Below are 22,537 nucleotides of genomic sequence, written 5' to 3'. Positions count from 1 at the left end.
ATAAATATAATTTATGTACAATAAAAAATTTATATATTTATATATTTTTTTATTTACAATTCAAAGTAAAAGCCTTATCTGACATAGATATATTTCTGTCTGTAAATAATAATACTGACATTTTTCCAACAGATAAAATCAAGAATTAAAGTAAGAATGCTGTTCATGAATTGCACACTCTGCAGCTCCACTTTGCATCTTCATGTCGGAAAACATCTTCAGGGATGTCTGCACAGTCTCCATGATACCATTCATTGCATCCATCACATTGCGCCATTCTCTTTTTCCCTCTGGGTTGTCTACAAACACAATAAACATCATATTGAATTACCTTAGGTTTCTTTTGTCTGTTTGTGGATCTACATTTTGGAAATGGATCCAAATGCTTCTTTTCGAAACAATCACATAGGTGCTTCCTCATCTGTTTCTGATCAAACAGTGAAAGTGGTTCTGCAAAACAAAGAGAGACTGCAAACGCAATTGCAAATAGGCCACAATCTTTACCACCCTCTTGTTGCTGGACTGGGATGTGGTTAACCCTGACAGACTTGCCTTGAACCTGTAAGATTGAACAAACCTGACGTAAAACTGATTCAGGTATGGTGTGGTTTAAACTGTCATAGTAATTGACAGTATCAGTCTCACAGCCTATGGTTGATACAGTTACCCAGTGACCAGGACTGTACAGGATCTGAACCATCTCTCCTGGTACCTGTTGAAAGAATATTATGACACATTTTGTGCAAATAGAGTTGACTGGAAGCCAGCTATTTTGGGAAACTGTTTCGCCAGCAACTTCTGTGCTGCATGAATAACAGCATCATCAAGCTGATCTCCGTTTGAAATTGTTTCCAAATTGTCAGTACTCAATGAAAAGTCTTCAATCATCTTGTTGGACTCACCTTTGTCAGATTCTTCTTTCCTTTCTCTTCTGTACTCACCTTTATCATCAGGCTTTTCTTTTGGTTTTCCTTTTTTGTTTTTTGATACAAAACTTGTATTGCATTTGCGTTTCTTAGCACCACTCGCCTGACCTGAAAAACTCCAAAATGGTTTTGTGGAGCCCTTTGGGCGGCCACGACGATGTTTCACTTGTGCAATAAATAACTTATCTCTTATTTGTTTCATTGGAGAAATGCTAGCATTCATGGTCGTACTGTTAATGTCGTCATTGATGCTGACTTCAGGGAGCCTTTCACTAACATCACCAGATTTGTCAACATCACTAATATCACCAGATTCTACAATTGGATTAAGTGGAGGAGAATTCATTTGAGACACATCATCATCCCTTTTACAAGTGCTTGAATTATTTTCTGAACTACTATCCACCTGATTAACCGGTCAGCTGCTTTACTACTTCTGCTGCCATCTACCTCTATGTGCACTAACTTATTTGCTTGCCAAGCATACATTAAAAACTTCAAATCTCTAAGTTTTTCAAAAATTCCTTTTGACCACAAGTAGCTAAAAATGATGTCAGATCTTTAGTTATTTCACTCGCCACATTGTACTTTTGCCGTTCCGTTAATGGACCTGTCGGTTGACTCTCTGTCTTGACCACAACTGATGATGCTGCTGCTGGAACGTCTGAATCTGCAAAGTTCTTCTTCCATCGCATTGGAACCAGATCAGAAACAAATAAGTCGATGTTATTCTTCTTTCTACATGCAAATATATGATGACATGGAAGTTGATACATGCAATGAAAAGAGCAAGAGCACTTCAACATGTCACTAACTTTGTACACCTTTTCTCCTACTTCAACATTTGCCATGTCCTTTTCTCCTTCCATATAGCTATTGACATCATACGAACCATTATGTAATTTCTCAAACTGCTTCATTATCAAATCTACAGCAGGTGCAGTACAAATCCTAGAAACAACAGACTGAATATCACAATCCACCTTGTATCAATCCTGGTTTCATCATATTGAAAGATAAATACTTTACATTCTGTGCGGTGTGGCTGCAAAAATTGATAAGTCTATCAACAGAATCACTCAGATGACATGACCGTCCCAGATATGCTTCAGCTTCTGATTATGTGACTCCACCCTATTATTTGTGTTGTTTCCTAGAGTTGGCAGAGACTTTCTATAACAGTGAGCCCACATTTCCCGGCAGCTGTCCCAGTTATCTGTGAAGTAAGAAGAAAATGATTTTGGGCTTAACTTTAACAATTCTGTTAATCGTTCACGGTAAATTTCTTCAGAATAGGAATATACTAGAGATGAAATTGCTTTCATTATATCTGATTTCAAATTCTTTCTAATATCCAAGTCACTAACTTTCTTTTTGAGGTATTTTAGAACATGGAATGTGCACAACATTATATGCGCATTTTGCATGGAACGCTTCACAGCAGATATTTCTGTGAAATCTTTGTCAAGAAAAACAATTTTTACTTTATTTAGGTCATTCTTTGCACCGACATGGTCAAATAATTTGTGGATGGTATCCTTCTTCTCATTTTTTACAAATGCATATCCAACAGCTCTACCCTTACCTTCTCCATCTTCAATCAGAAATGCGTACAGAGGATAGCCTTCAATATTTACCTTGTATGTACCGTCAATGAAAAGGACATCAGGATATTGGTTATAAAGCAACTTCATGTTACTTGTCTGAAAAAACAGAAGTTCAAATTCATCATCTGAAGACATTTCAACAACAGTTGTAGCATTTGGATCATCTTGTTGCAATTTCAGAAGTCTATCAACAACCTTCTGCCCCTCAGACCTACCCTTAGACATCTTGTTATCAAGATTTTTCTTGATATTGTGAATGTCCTTGGAGATCACAGTTTTTCCTGTCTTTTCTGAAACAAAATTTTTAATATTTCTGATGTCAACATTTAGTTGTAGGAGATCTTCGACCTGTTTTAATTCAGAATCTTCCAGTCGTCTGTTTTCTGGATACCATCCAAAAGCCTGTGAAGAAATAGGGTGGTTATGTTCTGTGGAAAGAACTGTTACTTTGTAATTGTTCATTGCTTCAACATACACCAGTCGAAGCTTGACATTACAACCAGATGCAAAGTATGATTGACGAGGACGTTCATTCACACCTCTGATTCTGGGTTTGCCATAGTGCTTGCAAACAAATGTAATGTCACTGTAGGGAAAGTTTTTGGGATCCAAGGCGCCTTTATTTCTGTGACTCGTCGACACTTTCATTGGATGGCAATTATCCTGACACCACTGCCTGTAAGAAACTTCAAAGTCTGAATAAGTGGAAAATGTTGAGCCTACAGCGATTGCATTTCCTCCACCGACTTGTACGTGGCTAGGTACTTTGCTATCCACTTGTGTGGAGACACTGCTCTTAGGTTCCCTGCAAGTAAACAAATCATGGTTAGTTTTCTCAGGCAAAGCCACTTTCACTTCTGACTTCTTAGACTTAGGCCTGGAGACACTGCTCTTAGGTTCCCTGCAAGTTAGGCCTGGAGACACTGCTCTTAGGTTCCCTGCAAGTAAACAAATCATGGTTAGTTTTCTCAGGCAAAGCCACTTTCACTTCTGACTTCTTAGACTTAGGCCTGGAGACGCTGCTCTTAGGTTCCCTGCAAGTTAGCCTGGAGACACTGCTCTTAGGTTCCCTGCAAGTAAACGAACCATGGTTAGTTTTTCTCAGGCAAAGCCACTTTCACCTCTGACTTCTCAGACTTAGGCCTGGAGACACTGCTACCATCTGATCTGCAAACAGAATCAAAGTTTGACATTATTTTGTCAGTTAACACCTTTCTTTTCACTGTTGACAATTCGCTGCAAAAGACAGAGGCCAACAAAGCTGCACCACGTCGGTTTAGATGAAGACCATCCCTTGCCAACAGTTTCTTCATCTCCACAGATTCCCTAGAGAAATAATAAAGTGAATCAATAAAGCCTAGGTCTGTAACCTTCTTTCCCAAATCTCGCAAGAGTCGGTTAAGAGGTATGACAAACTCATAATTACAGTACATTTACCAATGATTTTGACGATGAGATACAGCTGGATATTGATACACTACCTAATTAGGTTTGTCAGTTTGCTCTCAAATTTACCCTTTTAGTGGTCAACTTTTACAACTTTGCGCCAACATCAGACAGACTAAAACAGCAGGTGACGCAGCAAGATGTCTGTAAACTAATTTACTATGTAGTATGTTTATATCTTTACAGCAGCTATCAGTTTCAATGGTGACACACACAGAGACTGGTTGCCAAGTTTTACAAGCAGTTCAAATTCACAGAGAGGTGGTAAAAGAACGACGTTACTGCAAATTTAGACTCAGAGGACAGTGTTCTTTGTAGTTGAATATCAATAAAGTTCATGACTTCAAAAATAATAGAGTGATGTGTAAAATGAACAAACTTTACTTTGAACTGCTTGTAAAACTTGGCAACCAGTCTCTGTGTGTGTCACCATTGAAACTGATAGCTGCTGTAAAGATATAAACATACTACATAGTAAATTAGTTTACAGACATCTTGCTGCGTCACCTGCTGTTTTAGTCTGTCTGATGTTGGCGCAAAGTTGTAAAAGTTGACCACTAAAAGGGTAAATTCGCGAGCAAACTGACAAACCTAATTAGGTAGTGTATCAATATCCAGCTGTATCTCATCGTAAAAATCATTGGTAAATGTACTGTAACACTCTGAATGAAATCCAGCTGAAGATTGGTGTATGCACTGCAACACCTGAACAAGAGAGAAGAAAGGAGAATGTAAGTACTTGGGGACACTGCCTTCACCTGTTGGTAAAACATCTTCACTTTGGAAGCTACTGCAACAGGGCTCTCACCAAAGTTATTGATACCTGCATGAAAAATCAAAACATCAAATTGATGAACAATGTCGCTTATCTCTTCAAAAATCTGATCAACACGTTTTCCTGGAAAGGAAAGAACAACAGGTGTGATACCTGCAACAGGATAAACATTGTCTTGCAGATACTTGACCATGGAATCACCTACAATAAGACAGGAAAAGGTAGCCATTATTGAAGAATGAAAATATTCACAAATTGCAAATATACTTGTTGGTATTCTCGGTCTGTCAAGCGGGATCACAGCAAGCAGTTGGAATTATCACTGCTAGAGATGACCAGTATGATACTCAGTCGAATCTGCAGCAGAGAGGGAGAGAATGCTCTGATGCATCTCCTTATATACACTTTCCAGCTAATATGCATACTTAATTGTACATCGCTAATTATGGAGATGGATATTCTTAGAAACATTTATGTACCTTCATGTCCATGACAAGTTTCTCAAATAGCTCATTCCATCCAAACTTGAACAATATATTAACAGGCCGCGGTTATTCATACACTTTTAAACTGTCAACGTCTTACAGAAATACAGGTACAGGTACAGGTGTACAGAAATACTCATGTGAGAACTCTTAGAGGAAGTAATATTCCTCAAATCACAAGTTATATTCAATCTGTGTCAGCTTCCAACATAAATAATATTGTCATTCATGCTGGTACTAATGATATTGATAGTGGTATTCCTGTAGAGGAATGTGTAAACAAATATTCTGAGTTGGTTCAGGTAACATTAGATAAATTCCCAAAGTCAACAGTTTTTATCTCATCAGTCATTCCAAGACAAAACAATTCATTATTCCATGCTTTAAACACACACAACTGCATAAAATGTGCAATATGCATAATAATTTAGTGTTTATCGATCACAACAATATCAATGCAGCAACACATTTGCATGACAATGTTCATTTAAATGACCAGGGTACAGCTTTGTTAGTAAGGAATATTAAGGATATGCTCGCTCCAAACCTTGGTGTGAACCGAAACCTTTTCAGGAGAAGACAGTATTTTCAACATCCTGTTAATCCGGTGGTACAGCAATACGGGGACGCAACACAAGGTTTTCATTGGTCTAGAAATCACCCCATTTTGCCAAAATATGTTGATACACCTCAAAGCCATAGGCAAATGATACCAATCAACAGATATGAGTAACTTTACATTTCAGAAAAACAGCAATATACAAAGTTCACTGTCAATATCCTACTGGAACATACAGGGTTACCAAGAGAGAAAGTTTCAAGACAGTGACTTTATAAATAATATTACTCAACATGACATTATTGGTATTGGAGAAACTTGGCTCACAGAACAATTGAAACATACTTTTCACATTCCTGGGTACTATGACTATTCTGTTGTCCGAGAAAAGAAAAAACAGAGGGGTGGTCTTTCACTTTTGGTAAAAAATACTATAAAGAAGGGTGTAAAAATGGTTCATTCAGATGTTGAAGACATGGTGTGGTGCAAACTTTCAAAAGTTTTTTTCAGATTACAACAGGATATATTTATTTGCTTTGTTTACAACGCACCAGAAAATTCCAAACATAAGTCTGAATCATTTTTCGAACGTTTAGAACAGTTGATCACAAAATATAGCTGTTCTGGATCTGTCATGATTTTAGGGGATTTTAACGCCAGAGTAGGATTACTGCCAGATTTTATTGACAATGATTTCTCAAATCATATACCAGTTCCACCAGGATATTCTGTTGATACACATCTTAATCGCTGCAATATGGATAAGATCGAAAATAAGTATGGTAGAAACCTCATAGATTTATGTAAAACCACAAATACAAGAATTATGAATGGCAGACTACCTGGAGATATTTGTGGAAAATTTACATGTTACCACTGGAATGGAAACAGTGTAGTAGATTATGGTCTTGCAACAACAGACATCATCGATAACTTTGAGTATTTTAAAATACACAATTTCACAATTTTCTCAGATCACTGTCAAATTTCTACTCTTCTCAAACTAACAAATTTAATCCAAGCAGTGTTAAAGATACTGTGAATTTGTTACAAATGCCCCAAAAATGGAAATGGGATAAGTTATGTGTTTTAATTACACGGATAGATTAGCATCAGATGAGCTACAAAAAGATTTTGCAGAATTTTTGAATACTAATATTGGTAATAACAAATCTGACATTAACTCAGCCACTAAGCATTTTAATGACATCTTAGATAAAGCCTGCAGTGGAATTTTAACAGACAAAAGCAGAGAAAGAAAAAATTTAAAGAGAAAGAAATCAAAATGGTTTGACAAAAACTGTGATGCAGCAAAAAGGGACCTAATAGCAACAGCAAAACTATTAAACAAAGCTCCATATGACAGTCAGTTAAAAATTATCTATTACACAAAGAAAAAGAAGTTTAAAAAACTTGTTAAAAATAAGAAATTGCAATTCTGGCAAAACAACTTAGACAAACTAAACAGTCTACATGCCAACAATTCACATGATATGTGGAAATTGATCAAGTACTTAAAAATAATGATAAAGATAATAATACTGGAGATTGTGTCTCAGCAGCAACATGGATAGAATTTTACAAAAATTCTTGCTCAATGAAAATGACAGGTATAATGATTTCCAACAGCAAATTATTGATAGTTTAACATCTGAAGAAACTAAGAATCAGGCTAATCAGCAGCTGGATAAGTCAATAACAACTAATGAAGTGTTATCAGCAATTAGAAATTTAAAAAGTAAAAAAGCAGCAGGGATTGATGGGTTTTGTATAGAGTTGTTAAAACATGGTTCCTCCTTTCTCTGTAAACCCTTAGCTAAATTATTTAATGCAGTTCTAGATACATCCAACTTTCCAGACATCTGGAATACAAGCATTATGACACACTTATTTAAAAAAGGAGATAAATATGACCCGAAAAATTATAGGGGCATTTCTGTTGGAAGTTGTGTAGGAAAAGTTTTTTCTTACATTCTAAATGAAAGGCTAAATAGTTTTTTAGATGACAATCATATTATACATAATAATCAAGCTGGATTTCGCAAAAACCATCGCACAATAGATCACATATTTACCCTGAAGACAATAATACATAAATATATTAACAATAAGCAGAACATTTATGTTTGTTTTGTTGACTTTGCTAAGGCTTTCGACTCGGTATGGAGAGTTGGTCTTTTTCCATAAACTTCTCAAAAATAACATTAATGGCAAATTATACAGACTTATAAAACACATGTACACAACACAAAAATACACATCAAAACAAATAATTTTATCTCGCCCAGCCTGAAAGTTGAAAAAGGAGTAAAACAGGGCTGGTGTTCTAAGTCCTAGTCTGTTCAATTTATATGTCAATGACTTGAAAACAAATCTAGACAAAGTAAATACTCATCCACCAGTGTTGAATAATACCCCAGTTAACTCATTATTTTACGCTGATGACCTAGTCTTAATCTCTACTTCAAAAGAAGGTCTGCAAAGGGAGTTAAATACACTACACACATTTTGCTCCAATTGGAAACTTGATGTTAATTTACAGAAAACCCAAGCAATTAATTTTAGTAAATCTCCTTTGGTAGATAAACACTTATTTAACTATGGTAGTACATGCATCAAATCTGTTAAGAGCTATACATACTTAGGACTGACAATTAAATCAAACGGTAGTTTTAGTGACACAATTACAAATTTGGCTGATAAAGCAGCAAAATCTTTGTATAGTTTAAAAAGGATTTTATTGCACAACAAAAAGATAAAATTTTCCCTACATCTATTCAATGTTTTCATTAAACCTGTTTTACTGTATGCTCAGAGATTTGGGGACAAGATTTCATGGATTACAAGAAGTGGGATAAATCAGCAATTGAAAAAACTCACCTCAAATTTTGTAAGAACATTTTACAGTGTAATAGACAAGCTTGTAATGCCGCTAGGGTGAACTAGGACAATTTCCACTTCTACTTGAGATCAAACTTAATATTGTTAAACACTGGCTTCATATCGTACAACTACCACATTGTAATCTTGCTAAAGAAGCTTTTCTGGAGCAAATGGTAAACAACACTAACAATAGATCCTGGTTTAACTGTTTAAGTGCTTTAATTAAAGACAATGGAATGGACTTTCTCCTTGATAAAGCTCCATCACTTAAACACCACAAAGTTATAACTGTTTAATGAAAACAAATTTAACAAACAATTATGAAGTCTTTTGGAAAAAGTTGATCACTGATGAAAATAGTAAACTAAGAATGTATGCCAAATAAAACGTAATTTTAGATTAGAACCCTACTTAACACAGTTGCAAGGTGAGAAAAGAAAATTGCTCACCAAACTTCGCATTAGCAATCATGATCTAGCAATTGAAAAAGGGAGACACACTGTTCCAAAAACCCCAATTACTGAAAGATACTGCAATCAGTGTAACACCAACAGTATTGAAGATGAAACACACTTTTTATTAGTCTGTCAGAAATACAAAGTCCAAAGAAAGTACTTTTTCAGTAAAATCAATTTCCCAAACGACGATACTGAAAATCAGCTTATTTCTCTACTAACAAAACAAGAGTTATCTTTTAATGAACAACTTGCTGATTATATTTTTACTTTATATAAACAAAGAAATACCTAGTTATATTTATTATTAGCTACTATTATTATACTGTAATACTTTATCTTTATTGAAGAAAATTTTAACTTATTTTTGTATCACACTTTTATTGCCACAAATGTGATGTAAATCCTATATTTACAAGCAAGCAATAAAAATATTATTATTATTATCATACCTCCCACTCCTACAAACACTTGCCGCTACCTGTCAACTTCAAAGTATTACTTGCTGTACGTTTGACACGTTTGACAGTTCGGTAGCCTTTGTGTCATTTCACTCTCTAAGTCCCCCCTTCATCGCAGGCCTCCCAATTGTACAACTAAAACAAAGTAACGAAAGTTGAAGGCTGAACTTTAAATTATAATTTACTTTTGCCAGGAAATAACTAATAAATCCCTCAGCACTAACATCGACGACATCGTTTTGCCTCCAGATCTTCGCCTTTGTAACAACCACATGCGGTCAAAGGTCATTTCGTTATAACGAGGCCGTTATAGTCGGGAAGCCCTAGTTCAAGACTGCGGCCCGTAAGGGTATCCGGGGTTGAAAGTTTCGAGCAGGTGACTGAACTGACACATGTGAATGCCTTTCCACAGTGTGCCTTGCAACTTTTACCGAAAACCATAAACATAGCACTGATTAAAATTCCTAAACCGCAGCGCAGCGACTCATGCACAGTTTATGAAAATTTGTGTTCTAATCACAGTGTAAAGCTGCCTTTGTACTGTCATACGCCGATGTGTTATTGAGCAGCTAGGTCGGCGAATTACAAAAAGAAAGAACAAAATGTTGTCAACTGCAATTGAGAGCGAAAATTATGTTTGTCAGTAGGGCCGATCAACACCGCCGGCTGTCTATTGACAGGCACCTGTCAATAGCCATTAGCCTATAGTTTCGCTAAAATTCTGTAAAAATAGACGAACGAGTGCCGCGTGTTGAGGCAACATCGTGCAAAGTTAACTTGTACAATACGCAAACATGCGGCGACTTTGTCCATATTTCAGTAAAAAAGGCCTTGTAAAGCATTCCAACAAGCATGGGGCAGTTTCTTTTGTAAAAATGTGGTGAATTTTGGCGAAAAACGTCCCGCGTGTCAATAGCCATTTTTTGTCTATTGACAGGCACCTGTCAATAGCTGGACTCTGTCTATTGACAGGCGGTGATGCAACATCGTATACGATAAAGTCTGCTGCACCTTTTCCACAATTTCAAGCATAAAAAAGGCCATGTAAAACATTCTGAGAAGCATGGGCCAGTTTATTACTTTAAAAGCCAAATCAAAAATTGACGAACGGGTCCCGCGTGTCAATAGCCAGATTTTGACTATGACAGGCGCGTGGTGTGGTAACATCGTACATGCCGGGTTTACGTGTGTACGTTAAATTGCGGCCTAAAGTTGAAGTCTACGGCGCCTTTTCCACAATTTCATGCATAAAAAGGCTATGTAAAACATTCCGAGAAGCATGGGCCAGTTTATTACTTTAAAAACCAGTAAAAATTGACGAACGAGTTCCGCGTGTCACTATTGACAGGCGCAGTGTAAGGCAAAATCGTGAAAGATTAACTTGTGCAATACGCAAAAATGCGGCGACTTGGTCCATATTTTAGTGTTAAAAGGCTTTGGAAAGCATTCCAACAAGCATGGGGCAGTTTCTTTCGTTAAAGTGAGTTGAATTTTGGCGAAAAACGTCCCGCGTGTCAATAGCCATTTTTTGTCTATTGACAGGCGCCTGTCAATAGCCGGATTCTGTCTACTGACAGGCGGTGATGCAACATCGTATACGGTAAAGTGTATGGTGCCTTGTCCATAATTTCATTCATAAGAAGGTTATATGAAACATTTTGAGAAGCATTGTGCACTTAGTTTCTCTAAAAACCGGTAAAAATTGACGAATGAGTCCCGCGTGTCAATAGCCAGATTTTGACTATTGACAGGCGCGGTGGTGTGGTAACATCGTACATGCCGGGTTTACGTGTGTACGTTAAATTGCGGCCTAAAGTTGAAGTCTACGGCGCCTTTTCCACAATTTCAAGCATAAAAAAGGCTATGTAAAACATTCTGAGAAGCATGTGCCAGTTTATTACTTTAAAAACCAGTAAAAATTGACGAACGAGTGCCGAGTGTCACTATTGACAGGCGCAGTGTAAGGCAAAATCGTGAGAGATTAACTTGTGCAATACGCAAAAATGCGGCGACTTGGTCCATATTTTAGTGTTAAAAGGCTTTGTAAAGCATTCCAACAAGCATGGGGCAGTTTCTTTTGTTAAAATGTGGTGAATTTTGGCGAAAAACGTCCCGCGTGTCAATAGCCATTTTTTGTCTATTGACAGGCGCCTGTCAATAGCCGGATTCTGTCTATTGACAGGCGCCTGTCAATAGCCACGGCCTTAAAAATTACAATCGTAACAGAACTCTCACCTCCAGTCTTATTCTTCGAGAGCTAAAATCATTCGCTACTTGATATCGTTTTACGAAATCCATACCCAATATTAAATTTAGTTGCAACCCTTTGACAATATAAATGCGTAACTTGACATGTTTATCAGCAATAAATGCTGGCACTTCCAATGCCCCAATTACATCTACCTTTTCATTTCCTGATGTTAAAATTTTATACCTCCGATTTCTGAAGTTTTATTTTATGTAATTCACGAACCAGATAAAACAACTCCTCCGACCCCACTGTTAAATGAGCCGCCGTGTCAATCAACCTATACGCTTATCAGTAACAGATAGATACTGAAATAAAATTATTATCAATTAATTCATCATTCGGAGACCCTAAAATTTCTACGGTCTCCCGTTTTCTGTATTTTTTGTTATCATTATTTAAGCCCTTGCCATAACGTGGCTCCTTTACAAAATTACGACTCGGCCTTACACGTTTAAAATAGCCCTTTGGTTGGTACGTAAATTTCTACAATTTCTAGCAATATGACCTATGCAGCCACAAAAATAACAAGTCCGATGGTCAACTCTTTGAGTTCGTATTGTCCAACGATTAGCGGCACTATGGCCAATTTTAAAACATCGGTTGCACCGTATCTTAGCGTCCTGTATGGTCCTGCCTCCGTACACTAGTGATGGCCTTTCAACGGAGTCCTTGACTTCTCTTCTGCTTGTCCACTTCAAACTTCTCAAGTCCTTGTTCATAGAGACCATTTGCTCAGTTTACCCTTTTCCTGTGTTGCCGGCTATTTTAACGGTTGAAGACTTCAGCTGGGAAATTAACTCGCTGAGAGGTAACACAAGATGCTACTACACAGAGGCGTCGTAAGTTGAAGTGGACGATGTTTATTGCAAACGCTGTCAGCTTGACCGACCAGAAAGTCATCATGCTCTTACATCTCAAAACTTCTCATTAAATAGACAATTTTTCAGGGCGTAACCTGAACATGTAAAATACATTACAGGAAGTAACTGTACATTGGCTAAAAAGTATTAAAGACACTTGATTGGGTAAAAGATAAAAATCCAAGTACTTGATTGGAAGGAAGTTTCTAAAATATTCAGAATTATTCTGCTGAGTTGGCATCTCAACTAACGCTTTTTAATATTTATAATGTTCTTTTGACAAATGCCGACTTCTAAAAATAATAGTTACTACCGTTCCATGGTCAAGATTTGTGGAGCCAGAATTTGATTATGTATGTATGAGCCATTGTTTCATGCCGAAGTCAATTAAATGATGACCACCGCGATGTAGCCATATCGGTGTCATACTTCATTGTTTTAGCTTAATTGTCCATTCGAGTACCAGTATCAATGTCAATGTCAGTAAACATCTTTTGTTCGTATTCATCTCACCGGTAGGGGCATTGTTCGTTAATTAACACATTGGCAATGATACTTGAGGTAATAAAAGAACTACCAGTAATAATACTCCAGTAAACAAAAGAAAAGACCCTCCACGTTGTACCGTGTGAAATTGTTTATCCCAGTGAACGTTCGTTATGAGTTCAACAAAATTGTACATATTCCCTGTAATACTTTTACTTTAAAAATTACAGTCGTAACACTCCCCTTCTTTAAAGAAATCGTCCCGATTTTCAATAACCACTTCAAGTGTTTTGTTTTGTTGGTTTTTTTTGTATTTTTTTCATTTGTAAATCTCTTTGTGAAAATGAATGAAAATAATGAAATACTTAAAAGCTTAAAGTGAACGTCAAATACAATAAAATGAAATAATAAAATGCTTTGCTAAAAACTCAGACTAACTGCAAAATACAATAAAGTGGACATAAAATGTCAAAATACACGCAAAAGTCTTAAATACACCATTACCGAAATATAATAAATTCAAAACAAACTGTAACTCTATAACTTTTCAAAACTAAAAAAAATGCGAAGTCTGATAAAAATTCCGGAATGATAAAAGTGTGAGCTATACCTTTAAAACCCTCCAAAAATACAATCACACAAATAAAACACTCTTCTCTTCTTATGGGGGAGTACCATAATGCATAGAAGATTCATACTCCTCATGAAAGGTATCTATGTTACCAGTGCGCAAATCTTCATTCTTACTACGGCCTCCAGTGGCCTTCATCAACATATTATCATCTACGATAGCGCTATCGTTTACTATTTCTCCTTTCTCTATTTCAATATCTTTTATTATTTCTCCTTTCTCTATTTCAATATCTCAATATCTTTTATTATTTTTCCTTACTCTATTTCAATATCTCTTATATCATCATTCACAAACAGACGTATTGTCTTTGGTTTTGCTGACTTTGATAAAGTCATAGGCTTAACTGCAGTATCCTTAAATCTAACTCTTATTTTCAGCTATAAATCTAACTTTATTACCTTTATCATCCCTTGTTCAAGACACGGAAATAGTGATTTGCCCCAATCAATTACATTTGAGTACCTTTGTGGATTATTTCTGTTTCTTCAAAATATATTTACTTAGACTTTGAAAATTAAGGACCCGAACGAGGAAGGGCGGAACATCAAAATCTACCGAAGTTCTCATAGGAGAGGGGGAACATCATAATCTCCGATAGTTTACTAAAGAAGGGAAAGGAACTAATCGTACCCCATAAGTAAATCACTTAATTAAGTGATTATGAATCAAGCTTAATTTGAATCGAATTGATCAACAATTTTCTATTCATGTCAACATTCACACACACTTACATTGTACTTCCTCACACTCTTCACATTCACAGGTACATTAGATGCTAAAACATTAAATGTTGAATTGCTGGTTCAGTCAATGCAACAAATTATAGGTTTATCATCAAATTACGTAAGGCTTTTAGGAGAACGTCTTCCAATTATCCGCACTGGATTTTTTCTTAAATACTCTTTAGCTACTTCATTTAAATTATCTTCATCCTCCCAGGTGTTATGTTTGCTAGCAAAGTTTTTCCACTTTACCAAGAATTGTAATTTCCCATTTCTATAACGCCCTTTAAGAATTTTTTCTACCTCATAATATTCATTTGTGCCTGATTCACCTTCGCTTGTTTCATCAGTTTGATTACTTAGAGTCGTCCTAGGAGTAAAAGATTTTGAGATGGAATTATTTTCTGTTGATCTATGGTATTAGCTCTCAGGTCGATTATCATCGGAACTTTCGGAATTGTGGAGATCTACATTTTGGTCTACATTAGGGCTGGTAATAGTCGTTTCATTTTCATTGACAGTTGTATGTTAATCATTGATTAATTCATTTTCACTATTCGATTCAGAAGTGTTAGAATCGAATTCAGATGGCCGTAAATGAGCTCTCTTAAGCCGGTTAAAATGAACAATCCTTTTGTAGTTCCTATCACTATTGTAAAATCGGAGCTTATAATTAACTGGACCTATTCTTTCTGTGACAATGTATGGGCCGGTCCATTAATGTACAAATTTCCGATTAATTCCAGGTTTAATTGATGGTTTATATAGATAAACTGGATCGCCAACTTCGAAATTTTGTTTAGCAGTGGCTCTCCGATCATATCTTTTCTTCATTGCTTTCTGATACTGAGTAATATTTTTCTTAGCTATCTTAAATGCAATATTACGTTTTGCCGCCATTACTTTCAAATGAGTATCAATATTACGTGTTCTACCTTCTACAGGCTGAATTTCAACATCTAAAGGGAGCACTGCTTCTCTGCCAAAGAGTAAAAAGTATGGACTGTACCCAGTTGATTCCTGGGGACTCACTCTATATGCAAATAATACCGAACTTATAAATCTATCCCAATCTTTTTGTTTTTCATCAACAAACATTGATAGCATGTTAACTAACATCCCGTTAAACTTCTCGGTAAGGCCCGACGTCTGAGGCCTGTACAGACTGCTTGTTCTTCTTTCAACATTAAAATATCGACAAGTTTCTTGAACAACTTGAGATAAGAAATTAGATCCCATATCGCTCATTAAGACCCTGGGACTCCCATACACGGCTATGACCTCATCAAATAGTACCCTCGCTACTGTTTCAGCTCTAGCATTTCTTAATGGATAAGCAAGAGGAAACTTAGAAAAGTAATCAGTAAAAACCAGTATAAATTTGTGCCCATCATAAGTACGAGGAAGTGGCCCAACTATGTCATAACCATACTACCCGATACTGCAATTGGCAACAACTTCGCTTTCATGGCGATGTTTGGACGTTTACGAGTGTGACAATGAGCGCAAGTTTTAACATATGTATTTACATCCCTAGCCATTCTTTCCCAATAATACCTTGCTCGTAAAACTCCTAAAGTTTTAGAATATCCTAAATGACCTCCTAAAACACAGTCATGTGCCCTTTTAATTACATAATTCCTTAAAGATTTAGGAATTACTACTTGTCTTACACAATCTCCTTTAAATGTAGCTTTCCCAGTTGGTTTCCAAAAATGAAATAAAATCCCATCGACTATGTCAAAGTTTGGAGCTATACTGGTAATTTTACGTGCTAATTTAGTGTCATCTGGCATATTTCCATGCTCTAGGTAATTAAACAATTTAATTAAATAAGTGTCTTGTCTTTGTTTCTCACCAATATTAGTTATAACAGTCTCATCTGTCTCAACATTACTATTATCGTTACTTTCATTTTCAGTATTACTAATAAAACTTTCATCGTTAGTTTCAACAGAATTATTTTCCTGTGTCTCACTTTGAATAGATTGACTATCCGTGCTCGGCTGATTGACATTACCTTCAGAGAGTGAATTGGGCTCAATTAACATAAGATCTGTATTGACTGATTTGTCAATTAAGGTCTCCCTATTGTTTAACGTTTTACTCATTTCAGGGGTATTGTCTAAGTCAGTAACATCAGACTTGTGTCCCTGACATGATAAATAGGGGCATCTAGACAAAGCGTCGGCATTCATGTGTTTCCTTCCCTGTCGATATACAATTCGTAATCATGTTGTTGTAAAGTCATTATCCATCTCCCAATGCGTCCCTTTGGTATTTTCTGTTTAAACATGAATGTCAAGTTTGAATGATCAGTAATTATTGTTATGTGATTAGATCTAACATGATGATTGCAACTTCGTATAGCATGTATTACGGCAAGAGCTTCTAATTCTGTGACAGTATAATTTCGTTCGTGACAATTCAAACTTCGTCCCCCATACATAATCACTCGTTCTTTACCATCCTGAATTTGTGCCAAAACAAAGCCTAAAGCGTAAGTAGAACTGTCAGTGTATATAATAAAATCCTTGGACAAGTCCGGAAAACCCAAAATAGGGGCCTCGCATAATAATTGTTTAATTCTATTAAAGGCTTCTTCACATCTATCTGTCCAAAGAAATCGACAATTCTTTCCTAGCAATTTGTGTAATGGCCTCGCTATTTTCGAGAAATCCTTAACAAATTTGCGATAATAGTTAGCCAATCCTAGGAATGATTTCAACTGGGTTACTGTTACTGGTCTGGGGTATTCTTTTACTGCAGCGACTTTAGTTTCGTCAGTAGCAATTCCATCTTTAGAAATTATATGTCCCAAGAATTTCACACTTCTACGAACAAATTGACATTTACTGGGCTTCAATTTTAGTCCCGCCTGTTTCAATCGTTCTAGAATAATATTCAGGTGAGCTAAGTGATCTTCAAAAGTATTACTATAAATAATTATATCATCAATATAACATAAAGCAAATTCCCACAAAATATTACGTAAAACAAATTGCATAGTTCGCTGAAAGCAACTTGGTGAATTCCTCAAACCCTGTGCCAACCGACGATAATGAAACAATCCCTGATGTGTAACAAATGCAGTCTTAGGTCGACTTTCCTCATCTAACTCTAATTGGAAAAATCCTGATTGTAAGTCCAATGTTGAAAAATACTGCGGTTTATTCCTACCAAGCATTTCTAGGGACTCATCGGTTCGTGGCAATGGAAATGAATCGGGCTCTGTTATATTATTCAAAAATATAAAGTTTGTACAGAATCTTCAACTTTGATCTGGCTTTTTGACGAGAACCACAGGACTAGCGACGGGTGACACCGAAGGTTCGATTACACCTTGTCTCTGTAAGTCATCAACCTGTCTCTTTATTTCCTCCCTCTTCTCGGGGGTTACCCTATACGGTGCTCTACGAAATGGAATCGCCCCATCTTTTAACTTAATTTGATGTTTAATTAAATCACAATGGCCTAATTGACCTGAAGAATCCACAAAGGCATCATTATGTTGTAACAATACCTGCTGTAATTGACTCTTTTCTTTGTTATTCAAATCAAGCTCATTGATCTTTAGTTGCTCAATCAAATAGTTTTCTTGTTCAACTTTAGGACTGTAATTTGGAGTTTGAGTACCCGACAATTCAGATAAATTTAAAATATGACAATCATTCGATAGAGGAGAAAATGCACCTATAATTGTATTTCGCCTAATTTTAACTTCAGAATCTAAAGTATTAGCTATTCTCATCGGTATTATTTTACGGTTAGAATGTACTAAACCCCTTGCTACTAAGATACCAGGCGTTACCCGTGATTTCCTTTGATTAGTACAGCCATACCCTCTGGATAATTATACGGCACTCTAACTGGAGCGATAAATTCACATTTTGGTGGCACTGTTATATCTTTAGCTACTCTTAAAGTTACCTCACCTCGCAATTTTATCCTCCGAGAACTGAAATCAATACTACTTGATATCGTTTCAAGAAATCCATACCAAATATGAAATTTCTTTGTAAACCCTTAACAATATAAATACGCAACTTGACATATTTATCAGCATTAAGTGCTGGTACCTCCAATACCCCAATTATGTCTAATTTTTCATTCCCCGCTGTTTAAAATTTTAGACACCTCCGATTTCTGAAATTTTACTTTATGCAATTCAGGAATCAAATTAAATAATTCTTCCGACCCGACGGTCAAATGAGCCCTGTGTCAATCAACCCCTGCACTTTTCGTTCATGGATAGACACTGAAATAATATATTATCAGTGTCTGGGATTTTCTTTATATGCCTTTGTTTTTTTTAATGCACTCTTAAAGGTGTTAAATGAAGGTGCTTTTCAAGGAATTTTAATTATCACGCCATATAATTGAATAGAGCCTCCGGGAAAAAATCGCAGACACGGTTTTGAAGGATATTGTCAAGGCTTGTCAATGAAGAAATTCTAACCGGAAATCTTGCAGCGGATTTGCATAAGGCGGAAAAAACCGGTTTTTGGAAGCTTCAGCAAAACGCTTGTCACGTGACTCTTATGCAAATAATGACCGTGTACTGTGCTTGGTCGGATAGCTCTATATCAGGGCTTTCAGAAAATGTATTTTTTATTGGGGTTTGGGACGTGTTCAATTGAGAAAAAATAAAAATCTGAAAGTGTCTAAAAGGTATTTAGCTACCTTAAATAATATTTTGTCACCATTCATTTTGCCCTTGCCGTAACGTGGCTCCCTTACAAAATTACGACTCGGCCTTAGGCGTTTAAATTAGGCCTCTCATTGACACGTATATTCCTACAATTTCGTGCTATATGACCTATACGGCCGCATGAATAACAAGTTCGTTCATCAACTCTTTGAGTTCGTATTGTTCGACAATTAGCGGCGCTATGGCCAATTCTAAAACATCGTGTGCACTGTACCTTTGCATCTTGAACTGTTCTTCCTCCGTAGACTGGTGGGGCCTTCGAGTAGTGTCTTTGCCTTGTTTTCCTGATTCTTTTAAAGTTCTCAGTTCCTTATTCATGGCGACCATCTGCTCCGTCAGAGTCGCTATATTGTCCCTCAAAGCTCGATTACTTGCCTCCATAGCCTCGTTGTTATCCGGTGTAATTCTGGAAACCACTTCTGCCGTCTTTGCATGGTGGTAGGCAGAAGTATAATCCTGTGGGGACCTACTGACAACAAAGGATTTAATCGGCGGCAAGAGCCCATTGATGAAAAACGAGAGCAGTTCTTTTTCATTTCGGCTAGCCTTCTCTCCGAGTTCTTTCAACGAGATTGCGTACTGCTCCACGGTCTGGCCCACTTGTTGCCGATGGTTGTGCAACATTTGATCGTGGAGCCACAAAGGTCCCGTCTTCCCAAAGCGCTCAATGAACTTCTTTTCAAACACCTTCAGGTCTTTGCGAGTGTCCCCTTCTTTTGGTTGGTTTTGAAACCATCTTTCTGCCTCCCCCGTCAGATACAAGCTAACGCCTCTTACCTGACGTTCAGGGTTCCACTTCTTGAAGTCGGCGAAGTCTTTGTATCACCGCCACCACCGATGAGCGTTTTCGTTCTCGCGGCCGGAAAATTTTCCCGGCCCGATACCATTGGTGCCAGTTTCGTCCTTGACCTCCTCGTTGAGTTGTCTCAATTTTTCTAAAACACTCAAAGAGGACTCTAACTGGAGGTCCACTTTCCTCTGCCACTCTTGGTCTGCGTTTTGCTGAGATGACCCTGCCAGTTGATCGTCGGGAACCTCCTCTAATTGTAGTTCTGGCATGTCGTCCTCGACGACTGGCACTTCAGGATGGTCATACACTTGTTCTTCAGCCATTGGATTATATCTCTGCCCACTTCTTGTTGTCATGTAAGTTCTTACGGCGCTTGTGTAGTACCCGGATTCTCCACCACGCCGGCTATTTTAACGGTTGAAGACTCAGCTGGGAAATTAACTCGCTGAGAGGTAACACAAGATGCTACTACACAGAGGCGTCGTAAGTTGAAGTGGACGATGTTTATTGCAAACGCTGTCAGCTTGACCGACCAGAAAGTCATCATGCTCTTACATCTCAAAACCTCTCATTAAATAGACAATTTTTCAGGGCGTAACCTGAACATGTAAAATACACTACAGGAAGTAACTGTACATTGGCTAAAAAGTATTAAAGACACTTGATTGGGTAAAAGATAAAAATCCAAGTACTTGATTGGAAGGAAGTTTCTAAAATATTCAGAATTATTCTGCTGAGTTGGCATCTCAACTAATGCTTTTTAATATTTATAATGTTCTTTTGACAAATGCCGACTTCTAAAAATAATAGTTACTACCGTTCCATGGTCAAGATTTGTGGAGCCAGAATTTGATTATGTATGTATGAGCCATTGTTTCATGCCGAAGTCAATTAAATGATGACCACCGCGATGTAGCCATATCGGTGTCATACTTCATTGTTTTAGCTTAATTGTCCATTCGAGTACCAGTATCAATGTCAATGTCAGTAAACATCTTTTGTTCGTATTCATCTCACCGGTAGGGGCATTGTTCGTTAATTAACACATTGGCAATGATACTTGAGGTAATAAAAGAACTACCAGTAATAATACTCCAGTAAACAAAAGAAAAGACCCTCCACGTTGTACCGTGTGAAATTGTTTATCCCAGTGAACGTTCGTTATGAGTTCAACAAAATTGTACATATTCCCTGTAATACTTTTACTTTAAAAATTACAGTCTTAACACCTGCCAAGTCCATATTTCACCATCAGGTCAAGATGGTTAAAATTAATGAAACACGACATATTCCATATGGTGTATTTTAATATAATACTGTACATTTGAAGGCTGTTGAAAACATAGATACTGTAAACTTGATTTTTTAGACTAAAGATGCTATAACAGACCAAGCCAAGTGGGTGAAAATACGTTGTTTTTTGGCTCGATACCGCTTTTTACTGACTTGGCTGATGGGGAAGTGATACTGTCTGACAGGAAAAGGGTTAAGGTTGCAATGTTGTCCCTTAAGGCTCGATTGTTTGCTTCCATGGCATCTTTGTCTTCCGGCGAGATTTTCAACATAACTTCTGCAGTCTTCGTGTGATGATACGCAGATGTACAGTCCTGCGGTGACCTACTTACTATAAATGTTTTAATCTGTGGCAAGAGCCCATTAATGAAGAATGGCAACAGTTCTTTCTTACTCTTGTTGGCATTCTCTCCCAGTTCTTTTAACGATATCGCATTGTTCGACAGTCTGCTCCATTTATTGTCGATCTTTATGCAGCATCTGATCATGGAGCCACAGGGGCCCCGTCTTCCCGAAACATTCGATAAACTTTTTTTTCGAAGACTTTTATGTCTTGCCGCGTGTCCCCCTCGCTTGGCTGGTTCTGGAACCATCGCTCTGCCTCCCCATCAGATAAAGACTTACGCCTCTTACCTGGCGATCCGGACTCCATTTCTTGAACTCGGCGAAGTCCTTATACCGCCTCCACCACCGATTAGCGTTCTCATTTTCACGGCCGGAAAATTATCCCGGCCGATACCATTTGTTGTGCTTTCGTCCTTGACTTCTTCGTTAAGTTGCGTTAACCTCTCCAATACACTCAAAGTTGACTCTAACTGTAGGTCCACTTTCCTTTTCCACTCCTGGTCTTGATTCTCCTGAGATGGCCCTGCCAGGTGATCGTCAGGAATTTGTTCTTGATGTAATTCAGGTGTCACGCGGGGAGGGGGGGGGTTGTTGAGCGAGGGAATATAATGAGGGAATTTCGCTTGTTTGCTGAAGCTAACTCGCTGAGCTGAGAGGTACCTACACAGAATCGTGCTGACATCCTAATAGATCGACACGAACACTGAGAATTTATGGTGCAAATTGAATGTGTACACAAAGTACTGCCTAAAATGGCCTAGTTAACAAAATAGTGCAGGGGTAGCAGGAAGCAAGATGTCTAAACCGTGGAGGAGAGGAGCGCCGAGCGGTTGTCCGGTCCTGCGTGG

At 37.3% G+C, this 22,537-nt stretch overlaps 2 protein-coding genes across 2 annotated transcripts in view; one reads left to right on the top strand and one right to left on the bottom strand.

Annotated features, from left to right (window-relative positions):
- LOC139139527 (cell division cycle protein 20 homolog B-like) overlaps positions 1 to 22,537 on the top strand; it is a 43,358-nt gene that overhangs the window by 12,177 nt on the left and 8,644 nt on the right. The gene's annotated exons all lie outside the window — the stretch shown is intronic.
- LOC139138546 (zinc finger SWIM domain-containing protein 3-like) lies at positions 1,932 to 3,640 on the bottom strand. The gene is made up of 2 exons (XM_070706963.1): positions 3,467 to 3,640; positions 1,932 to 3,429 (listed from the first exon to the last, which is right to left on the bottom strand). Exon 2 carries the CDS (start codon positions 3,179 to 3,181, stop codon positions 2,006 to 2,008), a length of 1,176 nt encoding a protein of 391 aa, XP_070563064.1. The 5' UTR covers positions 3,182 to 3,429; positions 3,467 to 3,640; the 3' UTR covers positions 1,932 to 2,005.

Source organism: Ptychodera flava, chromosome 8 (genome assembly GCF_041260155.1).
Source record: "Ptychodera flava strain L36383 chromosome 8, AS_Pfla_20210202, whole genome shotgun sequence".
NCBI classification, from domain to species: domain Eukaryota; kingdom Metazoa; phylum Hemichordata; class Enteropneusta; family Ptychoderidae; genus Ptychodera; species Ptychodera flava.
The sequence above is the reverse complement of the archived record's forward strand: the minus strand, read 5'-3'. Positions and strand labels throughout refer to the sequence as shown.